This window comes from Eretmochelys imbricata, chromosome 14 (assembly GCF_965152235.1).
Source record: "Eretmochelys imbricata isolate rEreImb1 chromosome 14, rEreImb1.hap1, whole genome shotgun sequence".
Classification (NCBI taxonomy): Eukaryota; Metazoa; Chordata; order Testudines; family Cheloniidae; genus Eretmochelys; species Eretmochelys imbricata.
In genome coordinates, this window is record NC_135585.1 from 15,412,909 (window position 1) to 15,438,313 (window position 25,405).

Here is a 25,405-nt window from a genome sequence, read left to right on the forward strand (position 1 = left end):
AATAGCTCTTGGGGCTTGGGTGAAGCTGGAGCTTAACTCCAGACTCCTCCTGACTCATAGCTCTTTGTTGTCTAGAAGTTTGCAGGAAACTTATCAGCAGAAGTTTCCCTTCCCCCTGCACAAATCTAGGGAGCCATTAAAGACTGTCTCTGAGAACAAAGAGGGAGGAGGCTGAGGGAGGCCAGGGGAGAGAAGAGAAGAGAGAGAAAAATTTATATGATCGTCTCCATCCGCTGATTGCTGGATTGTTCTGCACACATCATGCCCTACTGCTTTATGTAATCTAGTTTTAAATGTCCCAAGCAGTGGGGCTGTTTGGAGACAATGCCACCGCCTGGTAGATCTCACTGCTAGACATTTTCTCTGATATTCACCCTCAATTTTCCCTTCCTCCTCTCTACCAGGTTCTTCCTAGTTATGTCCTTAGTTACCTGAATGGTTTTTGGTCTTATTTGACTGCCTTGGATTGTTTAGCATTTGGAGAATTAAAACCAGGCTCAGCCATTAGCACCTCCTTAAGACAAATGGGCAGGAGGAAATTAATAGGGCTGGAGTCTGGAGCCCAGGTGGTATTTCCCTCTGTTTGGCAACAGTAGATTGAATTGGAGAGTATAAAGGGTCTTCATAACTGAAAAGGGGAGAGATGAGATTCTCCAGCAGACAGGGAGTCAGAGCAAATTCACATATTAGTTTACATCCTTTATTTCAGGTCTGTGATTGGGGAAAAATAAAGAGCTAACCTTTTTCCTGAGAGTGCTGGCCCTTCCCCAGATTACCAGCTAAAAAAGTGCTTAGGTGGATTTGTGGATAGATGCTTCTGGTCTCTAAAGGGATGATGTTTTCTTCTGGTTTCATGGTGAAATATGGGCCACCTGATCCTGAGAGGGGCTGAGCACTTGATGCTGGGAGAGGTGCATCATTCAGGATCAGACCCATTGTCATTAAAGCAGAGATTTAGAGTGAAAGCTCTGCTGACTCAGGCCAGGTCTACACTTAAAACTTTTACCGGTAAAGCTATGTTGTTTGGGGTTGTGATTTTCGGGCTGGGTTGGTTTTTGCTACACAACTATGCTGGCAGAAGCCCTAGTTTAGACATAGTTATACTGGCATAAAAGTGCTTCTGCTTCTTAAATCGTCCCAAGTGACATAGCTATGTTGGTTAGGGGGGTGATTCCCCTGCCCCAGTATAGTTATAATGGTACAACCACTAATACAGATGCAGTTATTCTGAAATAAAGATAACTCATATCAGTATAACTTGGTTCAGGTCTAAACTAGAAATTCTTGCTGGGATAGAAGTGTCACTGGGGATGGGGGAGAGGTGTGTTGGGGTTGTTTTTCTGTTTTTTGTGTGAGATTTCTATACCAGCTAAAGCCCTAGTATAGATGCAGCTATACCAGCCAGGCTGTACTTTTACCGCTATTGATTGTTTGCTCGTGGGAGACAGCTTTACAATACTGGTACAAAGCACAGCTTTACTGGTATAGCTGCATCCACACCAGGAGTGCTTTGCTGGCATAATATATTGGTATTCCTGTACTGGAAAGGTGCTTCTAATGTAGACATAGCCTTAATTTTGCTCAAGGAACTAGTATAAGGGTAGGTCTATATTATGGGGCTAAGTCTACCTAAGTTATGCAACTCCAGTTACGTGCATAACGTAGTTGGAGTCGATGTATCTTAGGTTGACTTATTACGGTGTCTACACCGCGGTGGGTTGACGGGAGAAATTCTCCCGTCGACTTACCTTATGCTTCTCGTTCTGGTGGATGGGAGAGAGATCGGCAGTCAATTTAGTGGGTCTAATGAAGACCTGCTAAATCAATCCCTGCTGGATTGATCGCTGTACGTCAATTCCCCAAGCAAGCAGAGACAAGCCCTAAGATGCATCTACACTAGAAGGCCTATATGTGTATTAGGCATACTAGATCTTGAAGCTGAAAATTATTGTAGTTGTCTATAAGTGGTGAGATTCAGGAAAATCAGAGGAGGATTAATGAGAAAAACCAAATAGAGGATACACTGAGTGATTTAAACTGGTACATGGCAGTCAAAACTAAGGCCCCTCAGCATTATGGATGTGGTTCTTCAATCTTAGACGTGTGAATAAATCCTGTAGAAGTCACATGATTATGGTTATGCAGGATCCAGCCTCTTCGCTTGCCTATTTGTATCAGCAGCAGTTGCAAAGTTGTACAGTAGAAACAGTGTGTTTCTTTTTGTAGGTGAACTTCAATAAACGATGATGCACTTCTGAATACTGGCATAATGGCACCCTCCAGATCTAAGACTCAGGACAAAGCTGCCAGGGCAAAGAAAGCTGGTAAGGAGAGAGCTGCTGGCTGTGAGAAAAAGAGCCCTCCTGAGGATTCCATGGTCCAAGGTGGGAGACTGAGGAAAGAAAAGAGCAATGCCCAAGCTACATCTGAAAAACCCTCTTCTGAAAAAGAGACAGTTCCTTTAGTTATATCTGTACAGAGCACGTCAAAGAGCCAGAGGGAGGCAAGGATTAAGGGAGGCAAAGAGTATGGCCACAAAAAGCAAGCCAAAGGGGAGAGAACCTCCAAGGGCAAGGACAAAAGAGAATTTGGTTCTGGTGGAAAGCATGGAGAACAATTAATGTCCAAGGAGAAGAAAAAAGTAAGGGGCTCCAAGCAACAGGATCTGAGAGGTCCAGGAAGCAAGGTCAGTGTTTGCCATGAGGTAAAGGCCACTGAAGACCGCAAGAAACGTACTTTTAAAAGGAAGCACAGGGAGCAGCTGAGTGTGAGTGAAATGGCCATTGAGACTGAGTCTGTAAAGTCCTTCACAGTGGGAAGTACTGAGGGCTCCTCTCAAAAACGCGAGTCTCCTCAGACTGATGGCCATGTCAGTGCTGGGAAAAAATACAATAAGAAGCATGTCTCCAAAACAACCACCATCAGAAAGTCAGGTTCCCAGCTCCACGGCAGTCTGGAGCTCAGATCTAAGACAGTGAAGTGTGGGGGTGGGGGTGATGGACAGAAGAAGAAACAAGTTAGAAAATCAGCTAGGACTATTTCCAGTGTAAGTGAGGAAGGAAAGAGCCTGGAAAGCTCAGATGATGGGTCTTGTTTTGGCTCTAGAGATGAAGCCAGTTGTAGCCAAGCAAGAAGAAAGAGAGAGACTGGTGATGACAACACCCAAATCAGTGAAGACATGAGAAGCTCTTTGGAAGAAGAACTCTCTATTGAGGAAAAAACTACACAGGAAAATTGGCTTCCGTCCAAAGGAAAAGGCTGCCGAGAGTCTCATGGTGGAAACAACAAAGCAACCGGGGAAAGTGAAAGTGAAAGAGAACAGGAAATGATGGACAACAGGCAAGAATCTGAAGATGAAGAAACTGTCTCAGAAGAGTCTGAGGTAGATGGGAAAATGAAGGAGCAGAATAAAGTCTCTAAGCAAAAAAAATCTACTCTAAGCGATAGCAGTGAGGAAGATTATAGTGCAGGGGCTTCAGAGGATGAAGTCAAAAGCTCAGTGAAGGGAGAAAATGAGAGTGATGAAGAAGAACAGGAAAACCTGTTGGAAAAACACAACAGAGAAGAAATGTCTGAAGATGAGCAAGCTAAATCTGAAAGCAAGGAGGATGAAGAGGATGGTGTTGAAGAAATAGATGACAACAAGCGAGAGAGACCAAGAAGGAAACTGCTGCCTAGCACTGTCAAAGCAAAGCTCCTTAACATGGGCTTGAGCAAAGGCCCTCCGGGAAACAGTTGGGAAGGGAATATGAATGACAGCGGCAGTATGATGAGAGATGGCCCTGTGTGGCCCACACAACAAATGCCGAAAAAGAAATCCCAGAACCCTGAGACAATAATGCAAGGTGAAGAGTTAGAACACGTACATCAGGATAGTTCTTCCTCAGACAGCAACAGGAGGGTGGATTCGGTGGTTGTGCTTGCAAAGAAGTGCAGTCCTCTCACTTTGCAATCCCAGATTCTCCTGAATCTGAAAAACAATCATAAAGTTGCCCAGGCCAAACTGTTGGCAAGAAGTAAACAAAGTCCTCTCCAGAAGGCAGCAGAAACTAGCTCTGACCTGGAGAAGGTTCAAAAGGTCCCTTCTAAAAAGAGTGCCACAAGAACGTATAAGGCACTTAGGGACTCCAGTATAGCTAAGGATCTTGGAGAGCCAAGATTAAGTGTCTCCAATGTTTCAAGCTCCTCCTCTAGTGCTAAAAACCTAGCTGTTGATCTTGACAAGAGAGAGAAGATTGGGAAAGTAATTGGAAACGTCAAACACGCTTCGTGTCAGACTCTAGCAGTAAGAGAAGAGATAGCGGAGGAGAAAGTGGTTGAAGAAGCACCCGCTGAAAAAGAGCGAGTGCTGAAGCAAAAGGGCATCCAGTCCCTGCACACCCTTTCGGCATTTAGAAAAGTAACCAGCTGGCTCAGCCAAAAACCTCCCAAGAAAACAAGCCTGAAAGATCGTTTTCTGAGGGCGATGCATGCAGTTGGTATCTCAGGCTGGCTCCTGAAGAAGTTTGGGAAGAGGAGCAGCAAGCCATCTGGATTCAGAAGAAGAATGACGATCAGGATTGTTAGCACCACTGGACTAATCAATAAACAGGGCGGAGCCTCCCCTGGCCCAGCGGGAGAACAGAGAAAGAGGGAGTTGAGTAGCAAAAGCTCTTCTCAGCCATTGCTAGAATGGAATCATCCTCATACAGAGGTGGCAGAGGAGCTGGAAGAAGCCCAGTTGGCTTCATGCAATTCTCCCCATAATGAAGCTAACTCCTCTCTGCAATTGCTAAATTTGGACGGACCTGCTAAGGAGAAGAACAGTGTCACTGATGCCAGATTCGCCATTGTGTTCCCCAGGGTCCATCACATGGTGAAGAAAAGAGGAGTTTCTTCCGGGAATAGTGAATCACAGCCGCAGTCAATAGATGTATCTAGCAGGAAAGCAGTGATGTCTGTGCAACCGGGCTGCAAGTTCAAACATGACCTCTCGAAGGAGCAAACCTGTCAGAGGACCAGTCAAGGGCTTCCCCACAACGATGAAATTGATCCATCAATGCCAGGTGATCCGAGTCAAGCAAAATGCCTTGCAACCCAGTACAGAGTGACTAGGCTTTTGAGCTCCTCATCCCAAGAGATAAAGATGCCCGAGGGGAAAGATATATCCAAATCCCAGTTCCTCGCAAAGGGGCAAAGAGGGCAGTCACCATACCAGGCCACTAAACCCCCGCTCTTCCCAGAGGCAGCTGGAAACTATTGGTATGAGCAGGGCTTCCTTCCACAGGAGGAAGGAGAGGGCTCAGGGGATCTGATGGCCTCTTACTTTGAGGGAGATGTTGACAAAGAGGCTGCAAATCTTATCCAACATGCTGGGTCTGAAGCCCCAGCCCAGGTGCACTGGACTCAGCGGCGAACTCTGGAGTGTGATCCGATGGCATGGCTGAACTCTGAAATGCTGCTCCCACGACTCACCATTGAGAACCTCAGCAAATGGGCCATGTATAAGGACCAGGATCTAGTCAAGACCCACAAGCCGAAGACATTGAGAGAAAGGTGGGAGGCAGAAGATGTCACTGAGGATATCCTTGAGATGGATGTGACATGGAAACAGGTATATTCTGCATTAGGCATGTAAGCTTTAGGGTGCTGTCAACCTGCACACAATTCATAGCCATTTCTCCAATACATTTCAGGTGTACCTGGATGAAAACCACGGGGTGGAGCTTGAGGAGGTTGAAGATCTGTCCAGACTGGAGTAAGCATGTCAGTGATGTTCTGTGGACAGCAGGAAGTGGCTGGGGCTATTTATTACCCATCAAAGACACTGTTGGCTCAGCAGCAGAAGGCAAATTGTAGAACATCAGCTATAACCCCAAAAAATGGGGTGGCTTCAGTGCTCATGACTGTGAGGGACGGATGGCCATTTAAACCAGAGGAAGGGCTGAATTATCCAATTTAGGCCCAGGCCTGTATTGAAGTGGGTCGGGAATTGCGCTGGTGTAAGGGGAATCACAGCAGTATTGTGCAATCCCTCCCCAAACTCCTCTGCGCATAGGCAGAGTACACATTGCTTGCCGCATCTCCAGGGAGGCACGCCAGAGAAAGAGGGGTTCGTAATGGCGATCAGACCCCCTTGGAGGTGCAGACAGGGAACCCCACCTACACTGTAAGAAGCACCCTGTCCTGAAATGGGTTTTCAAGGATCAGTCTATTTACAGATTGGGAAACTGAGGCCCAGAGAGCTGAAGTAACTTTCCTAATAACAGGCCTTGCTCTAACTCCTAGGCCACTATCTGGTAAAATAGCCGGAAACAAAGAGCACACTGTTCTTGTGTGATGTATGTGGTGGAAAAGGAGAATCCGTGGGATGAGACACAGAGTATCTATCTAATGGCCTAATCCTACTTGCACTGAAATCAGTGGCAAACCTCCTCTTGGCCAGCTGCAGCAGGCTCAGGCTCTCTAACACGTCTTGTATCACTGGGATTGTTACTCTAGGTGACACAGGAACGCCCATGGGAGTTGCCCACACTGGCCCTGGCAACCTTTAGCACTGCTAAAACCAGTAGTAACTGATGAAATCCACATGGTTGTGTAGCAGAATTAAGGCTGATATCCTCTAGGTTGCAGACAGCAGGGGCTAGCCCAATTGTGCAGGCATGGACAGGTCAGACAGTCCATCCAGGCAGTGTTCTCTCCCTCTCTCTCTCTCTTATACACACGCCCATGTGCAATCCTGAGTCCAGGGGTGGGTGATCAGGGCAGTCACCTTGGGCACCGACTTCTGGAGGCACCAAAAGGGGATGGGTTATTTTTTTTCTTTGTTTGCTCGTCTGTTCAGGGTTGCTGAAAACATTTTCCACCCTGGGTAACAAAACAGCTCGGGCTGGCCCTGCTTTGCCTGCCATATTCTGGGCCTACCGTATAAAATCGATGGATGCTACATCTGTTCCCCATCTTGCAGCATCCCTCAGACGATCAACAGACTATAATACATGAGTGAGGTTTGTGGATGAAGTTGGCTGATGGCTCGCGTCTTGTGTTTCTAGGGAGGTCTGTGAGAGCTCCGTCCTTCTGTGTCTGAAGAAGAGATTCCATCGCAATTTCATTTACGTATGGCTGCTAGGTTTTTCAGTTCTTATTCATGTGGGACAAGGAATCTGAGGGTGGGGTTTCCCTTGCCCCATCCAGCCCTAGCAGGGTACAGTCCACAGGGTCCCAACGTTTCCCAGTAGTGATGAGATGTTGGCGTCACGGGGGTTTCACCTGCTGTATCTGTCCAGCATGGGACACCTCTCTCGCTCCTCATGTAGCCCCAGGTCCCCCTCCCCAAACCTCACAAAACTGTTGTTACCTGCTCCCACTATGGTCAGCATGGCCAGTCTCAAAGTCAGCCTCTAGGGGAGGACACAGAGGGACGGTAGACTGTCCCTCTTCCCACAGCCAGCGCAGGATACAACTGAGGCACCAAATGCACCTAGGTAATGGATTCTATCACAGCAGCTCCCCCATAGCTGTATGGTTGTTGTTAACCTCTGTACCAATTGCCATCACTCTACACACACCCAACAGAAAACCAGAGGGGGTGTGTGTGTGTGTGTGTGTGTTTCTGCTGTATGCAATCCAGACAGGGGAGCGCAGAGAGAATGTGGTTGTGGTTAGATAAGTGACTAGGTCAAACTGGCACAACAGATCTGCTCCTTGTATGTCTTTCACACAAGACGTATCTGTTCGCTTTTCTGGCAAAGATAAGACCTTACTCTTGTTAGCCTAGCACAGCCAGTGCAGCTACAGGAAGGAGAGTGACCTGGAGTCTGCTCTGCTTTGCCCATCAGCAGCACAACTGAGGGCTCTGATGGCAGAATCTTTACAGCTGCTGTGGAGGCAGAAGCCATCTGGGTTTGCTGGTCCCTCAGTGGGGAGTCTGGAAGGCTGAAGCTAGAGAAACCATCTCACTGGTAGATGAAGCCAATAAGTGGACAGAGAAGAAGTGTGGAACCCAACAATGTTTGCAGAGTAGTCACTCCTTAACGCTGCAATCTCACCCCACTGTGCTTTGGTATTGTAACCTATTTGGCGCAGGCATGTACCCACTGCTCTAAGACCCCTTGAATTGCCAGGCATAATGGGGTGAGCGAGGATGATCATTGCCTTGAACCCAGGACTGGAAGTGTGAAATGTTTGTGATGCAGCCTGGAAAGCCTTGAGTTTCCCTTGATTTTGAGCATTCTTTGAACACCTGGCTCCAGTTTCAGTCTCGGCTAAGTTAGGAGGGAACACCCATCCCTCTCATCCTTTGAATGCCAAATGGGATTTATGGTTTTGGCCTCAACTATGCAGAACGTGTTAGCTTTGGCCAAGTTTCACTTTGATCCTGAAAGTCCAAATGGAGCTCAGAGGAAGTGTGTGGATGTGAAGAACATGCCCCCCAAATTAACTAAGCCCCTTTGCAAATCAAAACAAATTAGCTCTGCCCAGAATGACTTTGGCTTCCAGAAGTTTACATCAGATCCTTTAATGTTGCTTTAAAGCTGATTTAATTTTTGTTTTGGTTATGCAATATATACTTGAGGCCTTCCCAGTTAATTCCAGATCCCACAGAATCATAGAATATTAGGGTTGGAAGAGACCTCAGGAGGTCATCTAGTCCAATCCCCTGCTCAAAGCAGGACTAACCCCAACTAAATCATCCCAGCCATGGCTTTGTGAAGCTGGGCCTTAAAAACCATCCAGAAATCTCTAATCATCCAGTGGATATAATAAAACCAAACTCTATTTTCCCCCTTCTAGACCTACATTGGGCAAATCTTGGTCTCTGTGAATCCTTTCAAGCCCCTCAATCTCTACTTGGAAGAGGTGGTGACCCAGTACCAGCAGGGGACGCTCTCCAAAAATGCCCCGTATGTATGCTTGTTTCTTCACAACTAAGTCTGTTCATGATTCTTAACCTGCAGAGTCCTGTGTTGCCCCTGGGCTCCCAGGACCATTTCACTTGGCCAGAGGTCATCTCTGGAGTAGGACTAGTGCAGTGCGAAGTGTATGGTACGTCCAGCACAGGGGTACTTGTATGGCACTCTGATATTGTTGCTGTAGGTGCCATATGCCATGTTTTATTGGCTAACAGTTTCCACCTGAGGAGCAAAAGTGGGCCTGATGCAAACACCACTGAACTTCAGAAAAGCTTGGACTGAGACCTGAGCTGTACCGTTGGGCTTATCTCTTCTAATGTGAGAGAGACTGAAAAGGACGTCACTTCAGAGTCTGTAACCCTAATTGAACTTCTCTCTTCCCCTTGCAGTAACACTCTGAGGGATTAAAATGCCAGAGACTGAAATGAGACATTTATTGAAATCTCCCCTAGCCTGACAAATGTCCCTCCCTGTGTAACACTATAATGATACTCAGTACTTACATATCCAAGCACTGCCTGGCCCAGCTGAGCCACAGTGTTGAGAACAACATCTTCACTTCCAACCAGGCTGGAGGGCGTTAAGCCCATGCTAGTGATAAGACCAAGCTGTGATTGGTGGTTCAGAGCTGGATGCAGAACCAAACAAGTTCATGGATCCTCAGGTAAAATGCTGGCTTACAACCGGGTCCAAAACCCGTTGCAGTAAATGGGAAAGGCTCCCCTTGATTTCAGTTGGGCAGATGCTTTTGTCTAGTTGCTGGATCCAGCCACTGTAATAGCTTCCCTCTTCTAGCTTTTCCTTCAGCTCAAGTTTCCTTCAGGTTTAGCTGAAGGTCCCAGGTTCAATCCCTGCCAATGACCAAAGAGACTGTGGCATCCCTCGGGATTTTGGCAGTAGCATTCCACCATTGCTAACACCAATGCTGCTCTGCTGGAGCTAGCAACATTGGGAGCCCTAGTCTGGATGAGGCTCCTGTGGCCACTGGTTTGTTTAACTTGCTCAGATTGAGTGTAAATGACACATGGCATTTAAAAAGCTGTTGGCTACAGGAGCCATAGTCACACTAGGGTTCCCAAGGTGGCTATTACAAGTGGAGCTACAGTAGTGAGAGATTTGCCCTCCCATGTCCAGCTATACATATACTGCCATGGCCAGAGCTGACACTAGGCATAAGCAGATTAACCAATTGCTTAGGGCCCTGAGCAGCTCAATGAGCCCCCCATTCCCTTTTTATTATAAGAACTTGGCTGTTTTAGTATTGTGGGGAGACAGGAGGGGACAAAAATATTCCTGTTTAGGGCTTCCCAATGAGCTAGCACTGGCTCTGGCCATGGCTCTCAGATCTGAGATTCTGTTACAGGCCCACCTCCAGTGCAGATATCCACGAACTAACCCCTGATACTGTGTTTGTGCAGGCAGGAAATCAGGGCCAAAGTAACAAATGGAAATTTTTTTTTCTGTTCATCTAGACACGTCTTTGCCATTGCAGAAATGGCCTACTCTCTGTCCCAGACTTCAGAGCAAGAGCAGTGCATCGTCATCAGGTAGGAAATGAGGACATTATATGGGGCTGAGATTCCTCCTCTCCCTCCAAGTTTTTGCCCCATTGAAACAACTGTTCCAGAGGATTGAAAAATAGCACACGTTATATGCATATTTTAACAAGACTCTCTGAGTGATCCAGGGAATTATAGACCAGTAAGCCTTAGATCTGTGCCTGGCAAAATGATTGAATCTATAAAAACAGAACAGCAAAACACCTGGAAGATCGTGATATAATAAGGTTTAACTAGGCAGATTTCGCAAAGGAAAATCATGCCTCACTAATCTCTTAGAATTCTACAAAGCCTTGTACAAGGTTCCATACAAGAGGCTACTAAAGAAGCTAAGAAATTATGTTCTAAGGCAAAGTATTGTGTTGGATCAAAAACTGGCTAGGATACAGAAAGCAGAGAGTAAGTTTAAATGATGAATTTTCATCATGGCACCCAGTTAACAATGGGGACCTCAAGGTTCTCGAGTAGGTCCTGTGTTCTTTAATATATTTATTAATGATCTGGAAAGGGGGTTGAGCAGGTAGGTAGCAAAATCTGCAGCTGTCACTCTCACACCTTGGGGGATGCAATCCAGACCAGCAAGGGGTTGTGTCAGCATTTGCCCTGCAACCCTGGGTGCCTTACAATGCTTTACTGCTATAGCTCCCAGCCTGGTACATTCACAGCCAGCCCACAAGCATGTAGGTCACACGCTGAGTGTGTGTGTGTGTGTGCTAGACAGTCCTGGTTTAGCAGCTCTGACCCCAGCAGCCTGTCTACAGCCCCCTATTCTGACCTCCACCAGAATTTGTTACAACCTGAAAGGTGACCCCACCACATGCTCAGTCCCAGATTTCCCCAAAGCCATGTGCTCTGCAATGCCCAGCCCTCTCCAGGACAGTTCAGAGAAATAATAAGGTTCATTGCTCCTTTAAAGAGACAAAAGCTCATCACAGCTTATTCACCGTTCCCTGAAGATACAGTACTGAGTTGTTTATAGTGAAAATAAAACAAATGTATTAACAATAGCACATAGATTAAGTGATGCCAAGTACAAGAAATAAAGTTAGACCGAGTTACAAGCAAATAAAAGTGAAGACACGTTTCTAGAAGTCTAAAACTTAATCTAGCTAGGGATCGGCTTTATTCAAGACTTTTTTCTCACGTAAATTCAGTTCCCAGACACTTCAACCCCCACTTGGTTGAAAGACCCATCTTTCCCAATTTGCAAGAGCTCTGTCCCCTTGTGTCTATCTAGTGATGGATGCCAAAGATGTCTTCTGTCCTTGCTTATATCTTCCAAAGTTCAATGACCTTGTTTCAAGAAGCAAGATGGCCTTATGCTGTTCTTCCCTCCCTATGGACTTCCCAGCCCCTAGCTGATTTCTGTGTAAATGGGGCTTCCACTGTTATTGGTCTTATCTGGCTTATATTTCATTGGAGACAGGTAGATAGTTGCCTTCCCTCCTGCCTGGGAGCGAATCCTGTTTCTCCCTGTTTGGTCACAGACTTTAAAGCCTAATATTATTAAATATCCATATTTCCTCATTAAAATACATACATTTCAGAATGATTATTAGTCACCAATGTGCCATTAGCTTTCAGAGAAGACCTCACTATACACTTTTATAAAACAGTAATACTGTACACAATTACTTGATTCAATTGCTTATCACTCGAGGTTCAGCTCTCCCCCTTCCATCTTTATAGACCAAGAAATCTTTTCAGTGTATTATTTGGATACTCTGTGCAGGACTGCTCACCCCATCTTAGAAAGTGCATTACAGAAACCTGGAGCGGTGTGGGGGAGGGTTCAGAGAAAGGTGATAAGAACAATCAGTGATCACGCTGTCATGTGATGAGAGACAGGAAAGATTAGGGTGGCTACCTTAGAAAGGAGATGAATAAGAGGGGGCATAAGTCTATGAAATAATGAATGGTCTGGAGAAGGTAGATCGGAGCTTGTGTTCTCCCTGCTGCACAGCAAAAGAACAAGAGAACTTTCAAAGACATGAAATGGTGGAAAGTTCAAAACCGGTCAAATGAAATACTTTTTCACGCCATGTGTAATTTAAACTATGGAATTTATTGCCTCAGGAAGTAATTGAGTCTAAGAACTTGGCAAGAGTCAGAAGGGGTTGGACACTAATATGGATACTGAGAATATCTAGGGTGGTTATAACTAATGATAACGCTGGAAAGGCTGTTAAACCTCATGCTTCAGGGATTAAGCCAATCTCTAACCAGGAGACTAGGGTGAGACCTACTTTGGGAAGTAGATTATCCTACATCTGCCCACTGTGGGTTCTTACACCTTCCTCGGAAGAATCTGGTGCTGGTCACTGTCGGACAGACAGACCTTGAATCTGATCCAGTCTGGCATTTCCTATGTTCCTAACAAACAGCCTTACCCTCTTGAGGCATCTCCAGGTGCCTCTGAGCACGTGGGAGACATGCCCACTCACAATTGGCTATGCAGGATGACATTTATCAGTGTCACTTTTGAAACAATCACCCCAGCATGCAGCACTTCCTGGCAGGGGCGCCAGAACAGGAGGGCCAGGGGGCCATGGCCCCCCCACTTTTTACCGACCATCAGGGCAAGTGATGAGGGGACAGGAGCAAGCGGGGGGGTGGGGCCTCAGGGGGAAGGGGTGGTGTGGGGGCATTGCCTTGGGGATGTGGCATGACATGGAGGAGGCGGGTTCACGGTTTGGGCTCCTGTGACTCACCCACTTTTAGGCCACTTCCACCGCTCATGCTTCCTGGAGTGATGTTGCCATGTTGATCGTGCTGATTGGTTGCCATGGCAAATACATTGCTGCTGGAAGAAATCCTGTCTGGGTAGATGAAACAGGATGACATAAAATTGTGCTGACTGGCTCTGTGGGATGTACGACATCCATGGAAAGGTTAATATGTAAAGCCAGAAGCCTTAAAAGGTTGCTTGATTACAGTGCCCTGCCCTCAGAGTATGGTCAGACTGTCAGCCAATGACAGTTTTGTTTTTATGATGTCAGCCGTTTATCTTGTATTTCTTTGGTTGCATGTTGTCACTCTGTCTGGCCCAGGGAAGCTATGTGAATGGATAGCTGGGAAAAGCTAGGACTCCCCTTCCACAACCTGCTTGTGTAGTTTGAACTTAGCTGCTCATCGTAGGCCTGAGCTGATTTCCCCACAGTCTGAGGTGGGAAGGGAAGTGGGTTGGCTCTGGATCTGGGGTTTTAGCTTGGGCCAATTTTTCTAACTTGCTGCCAGACTTGTAAATATTATGGGCCAGATCCTGAGTTGCTGTAAATCATTGTCTTAGGCAGAGCTATGCTGACTCACACCAGCTGAAGATCTTGCCTAATTACTCTAGGCACAGCTAGTCCGATTCTTATAGCCGTCTCTGATCCTTATCCCTTTCTCCCCCAGTGGGCACAGTGGATCAGGTAAAACGGAAGCTGCCAAAGCAATCATGCGGTACCTGAGCACCTTGTACCAGAGACAAGACAGGCCTGGGATCAGGCAGGTAAGGGGTGGCTAATGTTTCTATGTACTGTGACACAGGAGCTGGCTTCTTCCTTTCCCAGGGGGTACTGAACTCCCACTCAGCCCCAGGCCCTGCTCCCCTCCACCTATTCCCGCCCCTGCCCCTCCTCTTCCCGCCCCTACCTCGCCCAGTCCCGCCCCCTCCCCTTAGTGTGCTCCGTCCCAGCTCCTCCCCCTCCACCCAGCTCCTGCATGCCACGGAACAGCTGATCGCAGCAGGTGGGAGCCACTGGGAGGGAGGGGGAGAAGTTGATTGGCAGGGCTGTCAGTGGGCGGGAGGCGCTAGGAGGGAGGAGCTGGCTGCTGGTGGGTGCTTAGCACCCACTAATTTTTTTCTGTGGGTGCTCCAGCCCTCCATCCCTGGAGCACCCACGGAGTCGGTGCTTATGTACTGTGATGTGTGCTTATAGTCATGTTATGTAATGCACTACGGGAAGGTGCTCAGATACTATGGTGATGAGCATAATATAAAAAACCGAATAGTATAACATGGAATAGAATGGATCAGCATGGAGTAGCTAACATCAAGCTGACCAGGACTGAAAAACAAAAGCAAAGCAGGGGCTCACACTGTTCATGTCTGTTCTTAAGTTGGAGGTAGAGAAAGAGGGGCGAGTGTCTGGCATCAGAGTGTGGCTGGCCATGTTCACCATGAAGTGGAGCACTGGGGGCCACATGTTTCAGTCCGTGTCTTTTCAAAGGTAGCTGGTCTAGCAGTTCAAGGCCCAGACACCAGCCTGCTAAGATCTGGGGCACCAGGCACTGGCGTCTAAGGCTGGCTTGAACCAGTGAGAACATTTTCTAGCTTCACTTTCACCCACTGTTGTGGGTGAGCAACAGCCATCGATAGTTACGCTGATCACGTGACCTGAATCTCGATTTGGAATTCAGGTCACGTGAGTGCAGACCCACAGGAATGTAGTTTGAAAGAAGCTGGAGTCCCAGTGATGTCAGTGGGGTGTAGGCACCTTTGAAAACCTCCTTGAATGTATAAGGACGCAGAGTGAATTCACTGCTCTTGGGTGCTTGGTGCACAGCTTTAGAACCCTATGCCGATTGTTCACAGAACAGGCAGCGGTAGAAGCGGCACAAGCTTCCCCATCCTACACATCCCCTCTGGCTTGGAAGGCCCATCTGTAAGGGCAAGATGGTTTCAGTGGTCTGTTCAGGCTTCTGAACTGTCTCTCTACCAAGATCGCCAGAAAAGGTTCCAGTTATGGCAGAGATGGTTTTTGTGAAGCGGGCACCTACCTGTCAGGAACTGAGCAACTGAAAAGCAACTTGTGTCATGCTTAGGTCACTAGGTCAATTTGTGTCATGCTTAGGTCAACTTATGTCATGCTTAAGTCCACAGTGAGGTAGCAATAACTATCAGTCACTGCCAGCCTGGCTTTGGGTCCAGCTAGTGACCTAGTGCTAGAGGCTCCATATCGTATTACTGCTTCCTTGAGCTGTATCCCCTGGCTGGGTGTTGGATACACCCTGTGTTTCTGGTCATGTCTTTCAGTCCAACGCCATTGGGACAAGGACCATCCCTTTTTTCTATGTTCGTAGGGTACCTGGCACTATGGGGCCCTGGTCTCTGGGCAATGCCACAGTGTTATCTGGTTGTTAAATATAAGGTCTTGTATCCTCCGCCCTCTCCCAGCCCTGTGACGTACTGCCCATTCTGGAGAGCTTTGGGAATGCTAAAACCATCCTCAACGACAACTCGAGCCGCTTTGGGAAGTTTCTGCACATCCACCTGAGACCGTGAGTCAAAGGGCACTGCCCTTAGCCAACAATGCAGCGATGCATGCTGGAGCGGGAGGAGAATGAGCCAGGCATGCACAGGAACAGATCCAGTGCTAATCTGCTGGGAAGTGAGTTGTGCAGGGGGGTTGTGCAACAACAGCCCTCCCTCCCCCACACTTTCTATGGGGGGCGGGGTCTGCTTGCACCGCTGGGTTTGCTTTGAGTTTTGTCTACAAAAGAACACATGAAACCTGCAAGATTTCCCTGCTTGAAACCACCAAGCCCCTATCTATTGTGCTCTCCTTATTACAATAGCACTGAGATCAGGGCTCCATTGTGCTAGGTGCTGTACATACACCCAGGGAAAGAGAGTCCCTGTCCCAAAGAGCTTACAGTTTAAATAGATGAGACTATGGGGGAGGGGACAAAATGGGGGAGGGGAAGCAGAAACATACAGAGATTAACAGACTTGCCCAGGGTCACACAGCAGGTTAGTTGCAGAGCGAGAACCCAGGTCTCCTGACTCCCAGTCTAGTGTGCCCTGCCTGCTGGACCTCTGTCTGCTTCAGAGTGACAAGTTACCATGTTTGAGACCAGTTACAACACAGTAGAAGCTGGTGAGGTTCTGGTAACATGGCTGAGTCTTGCAGTGCAGAGAGGACTGAACAGTCTTAACTGTGGAGCTGTAGCAAGGGCTTAAACCAGTGAGAACACAGTGGGGCTCGGGCGGGCTCAGGCTTCGGTCCCCCTTCCTGGGTCATGAAGTACTTTTTGTTGTCAGAAGGGGGTCACAGTGCAATGAAGTTTGAGAACCCCTGACCTGTCCACACCTACCATGCTGCTCAGCCATGTTTGTGTCACCGCATTCCAGGAAAAGCTCCACCATTGCCTTGCCAGCTGGGCAGCAGCTGCAAACCTTCCTCCTTGGGGAGGGCCCTGGGGTACATGTGGTGGAAACTGGGAAGGAGTCAACTTAGAAGCTATAACTTTGACATGGCAAATACTTTATAAGTAAGGGTCTGTAATAAAACCATCCCTACAGCATAACTCCCATGTAATGTTTAGGTCTCTCCTAAACTCCAGCCCCTACAGCACCGTAGGAGCCAGAGTCATGGATCAGGACCCCACAGTGCTACATGCTGTACAAACACAGGACAAAAAGCTGGTCTCTGCCCCAAAGAGCGTACAATTTAAGTATAAGACAAGAGACAACAGGTGGATCTAGACAGACGAGAGAGCACAAAGGAACAGTGAGCACATACGTGTGGAGAATGGTTAGGGAACGTGCACAGGTTACACCTGGGACCATTTTGGGGATTGCTCAGTCTGGATCTTTTTGGTTTGCTGTGTGTAGAGAAGGGAGATCCAAGTGCCCCTGAATTTGGGGAGGTTGTTCACAGTCTAAGCCTGGATCCAGATGCATATTCTAGAGCTGGCTCCTTTCTCTATAATGGAGCTGCTCCAAGATCCCAGCTCTGAAGACCTCTAAACTTTGGAGTCAATGGGCTTTGAAATTCAAATCCAAGTTTTGCATCTTGGATTTGTATCTCTGGGTAAGGACTCCCTCTGCCTGGCCCCCTGTACAGAGTATATGGGTCTCCAACAAACCCTCAGTTTTCTCTCTCAGAACCCTTCCCCCCTCTCTCTCGCACACACAGTGGGGTCGTGATGGGTACGTCCATCTCCCAGTACCTTCTGGAAAAGTCCCGCGTTGTGTTTCAGGTAAGAACCAACCACCCCCACTTCCCCAGACAGGTCAGAATCTCTGCATGTCTAGGCTGTGTTTGTGGGTTAGGGTCTATGTTAATTACCAAGTGCAAGGAATGCCTGCAGCTTCTCTAGTCAGATGGCAAGAGGCAGGCCCTTAGTCCTAGTGGAAGGTAGCAGAGTTTCAGGTTAGCGTTAGCGTTAGTCTCATGTGTCACCTACATGGGCTGAATCTAGTGAGGGCACAGGTTGAGCTTTATCAAGGTGTCTGCAGCCCCTCCTATGGTGGAGCCCTCCATGCACCACTCTGCTGCCCTGCAGCATTCCCTGCTGGGCTAGTCCTGGGCCTCCCCCGCGCAGATGCTGCCAGCTGTGATGAACTGTGTGGTGCTTTTGTGAAATGGACAAAAATCTATCAGGGCCTGGGTTCAGACACTATTGACGTGGGAGCATAGGTGCCCAGAGATGATGGACTAACCCAGATGGCCTTGCCCCCATTCTACTTCTCCATCCAAGCCCCCTATCTGTTTTTTTTTGTATGGTAAGATAGATCACAGGCCTCACAAACACTTTACTCAGCTGTAGTGTCTTTTTTAAATGTCCAACCATTACAGCACTTTCAGCACGTTCTCAGTAAACCCAAATCTAATTAGGTGATTTTCAATGACTGACTTGATTAAACCCATCGTTACCATTGCCAAACAATTTCTAGAACTGCGGTAAAGAAATGATCTCACTGCTGCTGTCTGTTTGACATCGGCGCTGCACAATGCATGAATCCCATAACTATTGTTTATTTCTATAGTGCCATATTAATGTATTAACTAGGGCTATCAAGCAATTAAAAAAATTAATCGTGATTAATCACACTTAAACAATAGTAGAATACCATTTATTTAAATATTTTGGATGTTTTCTATATTTTCTAATATATTGATTTCAATTACAACTCAGAATACAAAGTATACAGTGCTCACTTTATTTTTGATTACAAGTATTTGCACTGTAGAAAAACAAAAGAAATAGTATTTTTCAATTCACTTTATACAAGTACTGTAGTGCAATCTCTTGATCATGAACGTTGAACTTACAAATGTAAAATTATGTAAAAAACAACAAAAAAAACTTCATTCAAAAATAAAACAATGTAAAATTTTAGAGCCTGCAAGTCCACTCACTCCTACTTCTTGTTCAGCCAATCGCTCAGACAAACAAGGACAGGCGTTCTCATGGCACTGTTGTAGCCGGCGTCACAAGATATTTATGTGCCAAATGCGCTAAAGATTCATCTGTCCCTTCATGCTTCAACCACCATTCCAGGGGACATGCGTCCATGCTCGATGACAATCCAAAGCAGCGTGGACCAAAGCATGTTCATTTTCGTTATCTGAGTCAGACGCCGCCAGCAGAAGATTAATTTTCTTTTTTGGTGGTTCGGGTTCTGCAGTTTCCACATTGGAGTGTTGCTCTTCTAAGACTTCTGAAAGCATGCTGCACACTTTATCCCTCTCAGATTTTGGAAGGCACTTCAGATTCTTAAACCTTGGGTCGAGTGCTGTAGCTATCTTTAGAAATCTCCCATTGGTACCTTCTTTGCATTTTGTCAAATCTGCAGTGAAAGTGTTCTTAAAATGAACAACATGTGCTGGGTCATCATCCAAGACTGCTATAACATTAAATATGTGTCAGAATGTGGGTAAAACACAGAGCGGGAGACATACAGTTCTCCCCAAAAAGAAAAGGAGTACTTGTGGCACCTTAGAGACTAACCAATTTATTTGAGCATGAGCTTTCGTGAGCTACAGCTCACTTCATCGGATGCATACCGTGGAAACTGCAGCAGATATTATATACACACAGAGATCATGAAACAATACCTCCTCCCACCCCACTGTCCTGCTGGTAATAGCTTATCTAAAGTGATCATCAAGTTGGGCCATTTCCAGCACAAATCCAGGTTTTCTCACCCTCCACCCCCCTACACACAAACTCACTCTTCTGCTGGTAATAGCCCGTTGCCAACTGTGCCCACATATCTATTCAGGGGACACCATCACAGGGCCTAATAACATCAGCCACACTATCAGAGGCTCGTTCACCTGCACATCCACCAATGTGATATATGCCATCATGTGCCAGCAATGCCCCTCTGCCATGTACATTGGTCAAACTGGACAGTCTCTGCGTAAAAGAATAAATGGACACAAATCAGATGTCAAGAATTATAACATTCATAAACTAGTCGGAGAACACTTCAATCTCTCTGGTCACGCAATCACAGACATGAAGGTCGCTATCTTAAAACAAAAAAACTTCAAATCCAGACTCCAGCGAGAAACTGCTGAATTGGAATTCATTTGCAAATTGGATACTATTAATTTAGGCTTAAATTGAGACTGGGAGTGGCTAAGTCATTATGCAAGGTAGCCTATTTCCCCTTGTTTTTTCCTACCCCCCCCCCAGACGTTCTGGTTAAACTTGGATTTAAACTTGGATTTAAACTTGGAGAGTGGTCAGTTTGGATGAGCTATTGCCAGCAGGAGAGTGAGTTTGTGTGTGTGTGTGTCCAAAAAAAAAAAAAAATGGGGGGGTGGGTGAGAGAGCCTGGATTTGTGCTGGACATGGCCCACCTTGATTACCATGCACATTGTAGGGAGAGTGGTCACTTTGGATGAGCTGTTACCAGCAGGAGAGTGAGTTTGTGTGTGTATGGGGGTGGGGGGGTGAGAAAACCTGGATTTGTGCAGGAAATGGCCCACCTTGATTATCATGCACATTGTAGGGAGAGTGGTCACTTTGGATGAGCTATTACCAGCAGGATAGTGAGTTTGTGTGTGTGGTTTTTGGAGTGAGGTGAGGGGGTGAGAGAACCTGGATTTGTGCAGGAAATGGCCCACCTTGATTATCATGCACATTGTGAAGAGAGTTGTCACTTTGGATGGGCTATTACCAACAGGAGAGTGAGTTTGTGTGTAGGGGGATGGAGGGTGAGAAAACCTGGATTTGTGCTGGAAATGGCCCAACTTGATGATCACTTTAGATAAGCTATTACCAGCAGGACAGTGGGGTGGGAGGAGGTATCGTTTCATGACCTCTGTGTGTATATAGGTTTCAGAGTAACAGCCGTGTTAGTCTGTATTCGCAAAAAGAAAAGGAGTACTTGTGGCACCTTAGAGACTAACCAATTTATTTGAGCATGAGCTTTCGTGAGCTACAGCTCACTTCATCGGATGCATACTGTGGAAACTGCAGCAGACTTTATATACACACAGAGATCACAGAGACTCTGTGTGTGGGGGGGTGGAGGGTGAGAAAACCTGGATTTGTGCTGGAAATGGCCCAACTTGATGATCACTTTAGATAAGCTATTACCAGCAGGACAGTGGGGTGGGAGGAGGTATTGTTTCATGATCTCTGTGTGTATATAAAGTCTGCTGCAGTTTCCACGGTATGCATCCGATGAAGTGAGCTGTAGCTCACGAAAGCTCATGCTCAAATAAATTGGTTAGTCTCTAAGGTGCCACAAGTACTCCTTTTCTTTTTGCGAATACAGACTAACACGGCTGTTACTCTGAAAGTTCTCCCCAAGGAGTTCAGTCACAAATTTAATTAACACATTATTTTTTTAATGAGCATCATCAGCATGGAAGCATTTCCTCTGGAATGGTGGCCGAAGCACGAAGGGACATATGAATGTTTAGCATATCTGCCATGTAAATACCTTGCATGCCAGCTACAAAAGTGCAATGCAAATGCCTGTTCTCACTTTCTGGTGACATTGTAAATAAGAAGAGGGTAACATTATCTCCTGTAAATGTAAACAAACTTGTTTATCTTAGCGATTGGCTGAACAAGAAGTAGGACTGAGTGGCCTTGTAGCTCTGAAGTTTTAGATTGCTTTGTTTTTGAGTGCAGTTATGTAACAAAAAAAATCTACATTTGTAATTTGCACTTTCATGACAGAGATTTCACTACAGTACTTGTATAAGGTGAATTGAAAAATACTATTTCTTTATCATTTTTACAGTGCAAATATTTATAATAAAAAATAACATACACTTTGATTTCAATTACAGCACAGAATACAATATATATGAAAATGTATTACATATTTTGGATGTTTTCTACATTTCAGTTGGTATTCTATTGTTTAACTGTGTGATTAAAACTGCGATTAATCACAATTAATTTTTTTTAATCACGATTAATTGTTTTGAGTTAATCGCAGTTAGCTCATGCGATTAATCGACAGCCCTAGTATTAACTGAAAGGGTTTGCAATCTAATATGTATGAGGTGTGTGTTACAGTACCCCCCCGTGTCACTCCCCAGAGGATGAGAGTTGTTACTGCATCCAGCTTGCAGAGCTCAAGCTGTAGCAGGTCATGTTTTTAGATCTTCAAGTCCCCAGTTCAATCTCTGGCGTGTTGGCCAGGCTCAGCTAAAGTCCATGTAAACTGCTGTGTTCCTACTGGACAGCATAACATTTGTTGCAAGTAATGTTCTGGCATGCGCATGTGTTGAGTTAAACTGCTTTGGAGACCGATCTAGGAACAAGAGTAGCTACAGAAAGATGTCTAGAAGCTGGTAAAAGTGTTTCTATCATTCTTTGGAAAGCTTTTCCCCCACTGTTTTTTCTTTCCCAGGAGAAATGGATGATTAGTAACAAATCCTCCACTTAGGTATATTTTTCCTTAGACGAAGATACACGGACAAAATGTGCCCTAACTTAACATCAGTCTGAGCCCTTTGGGCCAGGTTCACACGTAGGGTTGCCAGTTTTCGTTGGACGTATTCCTGGAGATTTAATCACATGACATAATCTTTAATTAAATATTAATCTTTAATTCCTGGAGACTCCAGGCCAATCCTGGAGGGTTGGCAACCCTATACAGCTGGTGTACAACCGGGTAGCTCCACTGATGTCCATGAAATCACATTGATTTATACCAACAGAAAATCTGGCCTACTGAAGTTAACAGGCATTATTTGGCTCAGATTTGCAGTAGGAATAGGAGAACCCAGTATGGTTAAGTAAGAGCTCCCTCTATCCCCAGCAGCTTGGACTACACTTCTTAAAGTTTATTAAAAGTTCCATTAATTTTTCTCTCCCACTGCTCTGCTTGGGTATGCAAGAACCAGCAGTGGGAGCCCTGTGAAGGGGGTTGTTTGTTTCTATCCTGGTTACAGGAGGCACTGGATGGAAACTTCAAAGCAAGCCTGTTCTTTTGCAGTCTGCAGCCTGACTTTGCAGAGCCCAGAGGTTTGCATGGGTTCCGTACTTCAGGGGATTTGTCTGATGAAGTTTTGACTTCCCGTAGCTCTGAGATGCGATGGGGTGGTGGAGCGAGACGTTTGGCCCACAGTGTGAGTGATCTCCTTTCAGGCCCGTGGCGAGAGGAGCTACCATGTGTTTTATGAGCTGGTGGCGGGGCTTCCAGCAGAGCAGAAAGAGAAGCTTTTCCTGCACGAGGCAGAGACTTACTTTTACCTGAATCAGGTGAGTGAGGGGGTGGAGCGAGCTGCTCCAGCAGGCAAGGGAGAGACATGGTTGAACCAGTACTTTAGTCTCTGATCAGCCTGGTGCTGGGGACCCAACAGGAAACAGGTAAGATGGTGAGCTCTGTGCTTCCTTCCTGGATTGCCCCTCCTGGAGGTGGCACATGGTTACGTTTTGGATCTTGGCTGCCATCTGCACTGTCTGGACCCCCCTCGCTTTTGACACAAGGAACGTGTCTTTTTGATGGAGAGGCTTGGTCCCTGTCACTTCTCCTCCCTCTCCCATCATTCAGGTTCCATTGCCTCTTGGAAAAAGCCATGTTATTGGGACTCTTGTTTTTATATGGGTCATCTAAACACCGAGGCCCTATGGCTCCACCTATCTAAGAAAACCAGTATTTCCAACCCCAAATGTTCAAAAACCATGAGTCAGGCTCACTAAAAACCATGAAATTATGTAAAAATAGATTTTTGGTGTTCTTTTAATTTGCCTTCTGCTTTTTGAGCCTTTAGGGTGCACGGGGGTTATGTTTTGAAGCTTTCTGCACAGCCACAAGGGCTAGAAATGTACTTTTTCTTTAAGAATGAAGGCTGAAATCCTCACATATCCAACTGACTACAGGAGCTGGGGCTTTAAGGAAAACAATAATGATCATAAAGCTCATGCTCAAATAAATTGGTTAGTCTCTAAGGTGCCACAAGGACTCCTTTTCTTTTTGCGAATACAGACTAACACGGCTGTTACTCTGAAATAATGATCATGAGACTCATAACAAAATCATGAGAGTTGGCAACACTGGAAAACAGCTTTCTACAGTGAGGTTAACCTTCCTTTGCCTGGGCCCACAGTCTTCTGTGGGCTAAAAAGGATTGGGGTGATGTGGGCTAGATCAAGGGACCCTCTCTTTACCCTTTGTGGAATAAAACAAAGCACCTGAAGAAACTGAATGGCAGTACATTTAGAAGCAATAAAAGGCAGTGTTGGTTAAGGACTTTGTCTACGTGGGGAAATTGACCAGCATAGCTATAACAAAATAATTATTCTGAAAGAATCACTTTTATTCTGGAATAAACAGAACATCCACACAGAGGAGTTACACTGGCATAGCTGAAGTGGAGTAATTATTCTGCTACAGCTATGCTGGTCAGTTTCCCTGTATGTAGACCAGCCCTTACACAGCTCTGCCATTTTGAGGACTCAGTCTTTTCCTCACCCATAATTAGATTAGTATCAGCTTTCCTCCTAGCAAGGATGGGACAAGTACCCTTAATGACTTGATTGTTCCTAGGAGGCTAGGGCAATTAATGGCTCAACATGCTCAATAGCTTCACATTAGACAATTACAGCATGTTAAAAGATCTCTCCTTGAACTGAACATTATTAGACCTTTCCCTAGCAACCCCCGCAGGAAGGGAGAACCAAGCAGAATGGTGCTACATTTTAGTTAGCTAGCAGCAGTTCTCACACTGTGGGTTAGGACCCCAAAGTGGGTTGGGACCCCATTTTAATGGGGTCGCCAGGCTCAGCATTAGACTTGCTGGGACCCAGGACTGAAGCTGAAGCCCGAATCCACCCGCATCCGGGGTGGCGGGGCTTGGGCTGCAGCCCCCTCTCCTCCTCACTCGAGGCAGCAGGGCTCGGTCTCTGCCCCCCTTCCGGGGTCATGTAGTAATTTTGTTGTCAGAAGGGGGTCACGGTGCAATGAAGTTTGAGAACCCCTGAGTTACAGATAATGATGTACCTGGAAAGTCCCAGTGAGAACTGACATGGTAAGGCCTGTTGAGAAGTGTGGGAAGAGATTAGGGGAGAAGGGCAAAACCTCTCCAGTCAAACTTTGGGTTTTCAAAACAAGGAATAGTTTGGATCTTGGTCTCTCTCTCTCTCTCTTTATTTGATCCACCAAAGTTCAGAGTTGGGGGTCAGTTGGGAGCTCCCCCCGCCCCCTTGCAGCACTGCAGGATTGCTGGGCATGTTTGCTTAGCACTTCTGCAACACCTCTCATCCCAGAGGCTCAAAGCACTGTGTGAAGGTGGGCAGGTATTATTGGAGCCATTTTTGCAGAGGGGAAAACTAAGCCACAGAGCAAGGAAGGGACTTGCCCAAGGTCACAGTAAGATTTGGTGGTGGAGGTGGGAATAGAACCATGATTAGTTCTCTCATTATGAGACCATGCTGCCTCTCACAATGAACGTCAGTATCTTTTTTCCGTGCTCTGAGGTATCTGGTGTTGAGTGCTGCTGGTTGCCCAGACCGGTGGTCTGATGGGCTAGGACAAACCTATGTGCCTTAAGCCAGGTCTAATCTACGAAGTTAGGTTGACCTAACTACATTGCTCAGGGCTGTGAAAACGTTTGCAACATGTGTGACATAGTTAAGTCGATCTAAGCCCCAGCGTAGATACCGCTAGGTGGTTGGAAAGAGGTGGGAGAGGTGAATTCACTACAATGACGGATGAACACCATCCATTGCTGTAGTAAGTGTCTACACAACAGCGCTACAGTG

At 46.4% G+C, this 25,405-nt stretch overlaps 1 protein-coding gene across 1 annotated transcript in view; it reads left to right on the top strand.

The window, feature by feature from the left end:
* The first annotated feature begins 2,269 nt into the window (after window positions 1–2,269).
* The window catches only part of MYO15B (myosin XVB), an 81,699-nt gene continuing 58,563 nt past the window's right edge, over window positions 2,270–25,405 (top strand). Inside the window, exons 1-9 of the mRNA XM_077833996.1 lie at window positions 2,270–5,593; window positions 5,676–5,737; window positions 7,032–7,095; window positions 8,773–8,882; window positions 10,364–10,438; window positions 13,847–13,943; window positions 15,612–15,715; window positions 17,356–17,419; window positions 22,790–22,903. Of these exons, the coding sequence (XP_077690122.1) occupies window positions 2,270–5,593; window positions 5,676–5,737; window positions 7,032–7,095; window positions 8,773–8,882; window positions 10,364–10,438; window positions 13,847–13,943; window positions 15,612–15,715; window positions 17,356–17,419; window positions 22,790–22,903 (4,014 nt within the window). The remainder of the gene's footprint in view (window positions 5,594–5,675; window positions 5,738–7,031; window positions 7,096–8,772; window positions 8,883–10,363; window positions 10,439–13,846; window positions 13,944–15,611; window positions 15,716–17,355; window positions 17,420–22,789; window positions 22,904–25,405) is intronic.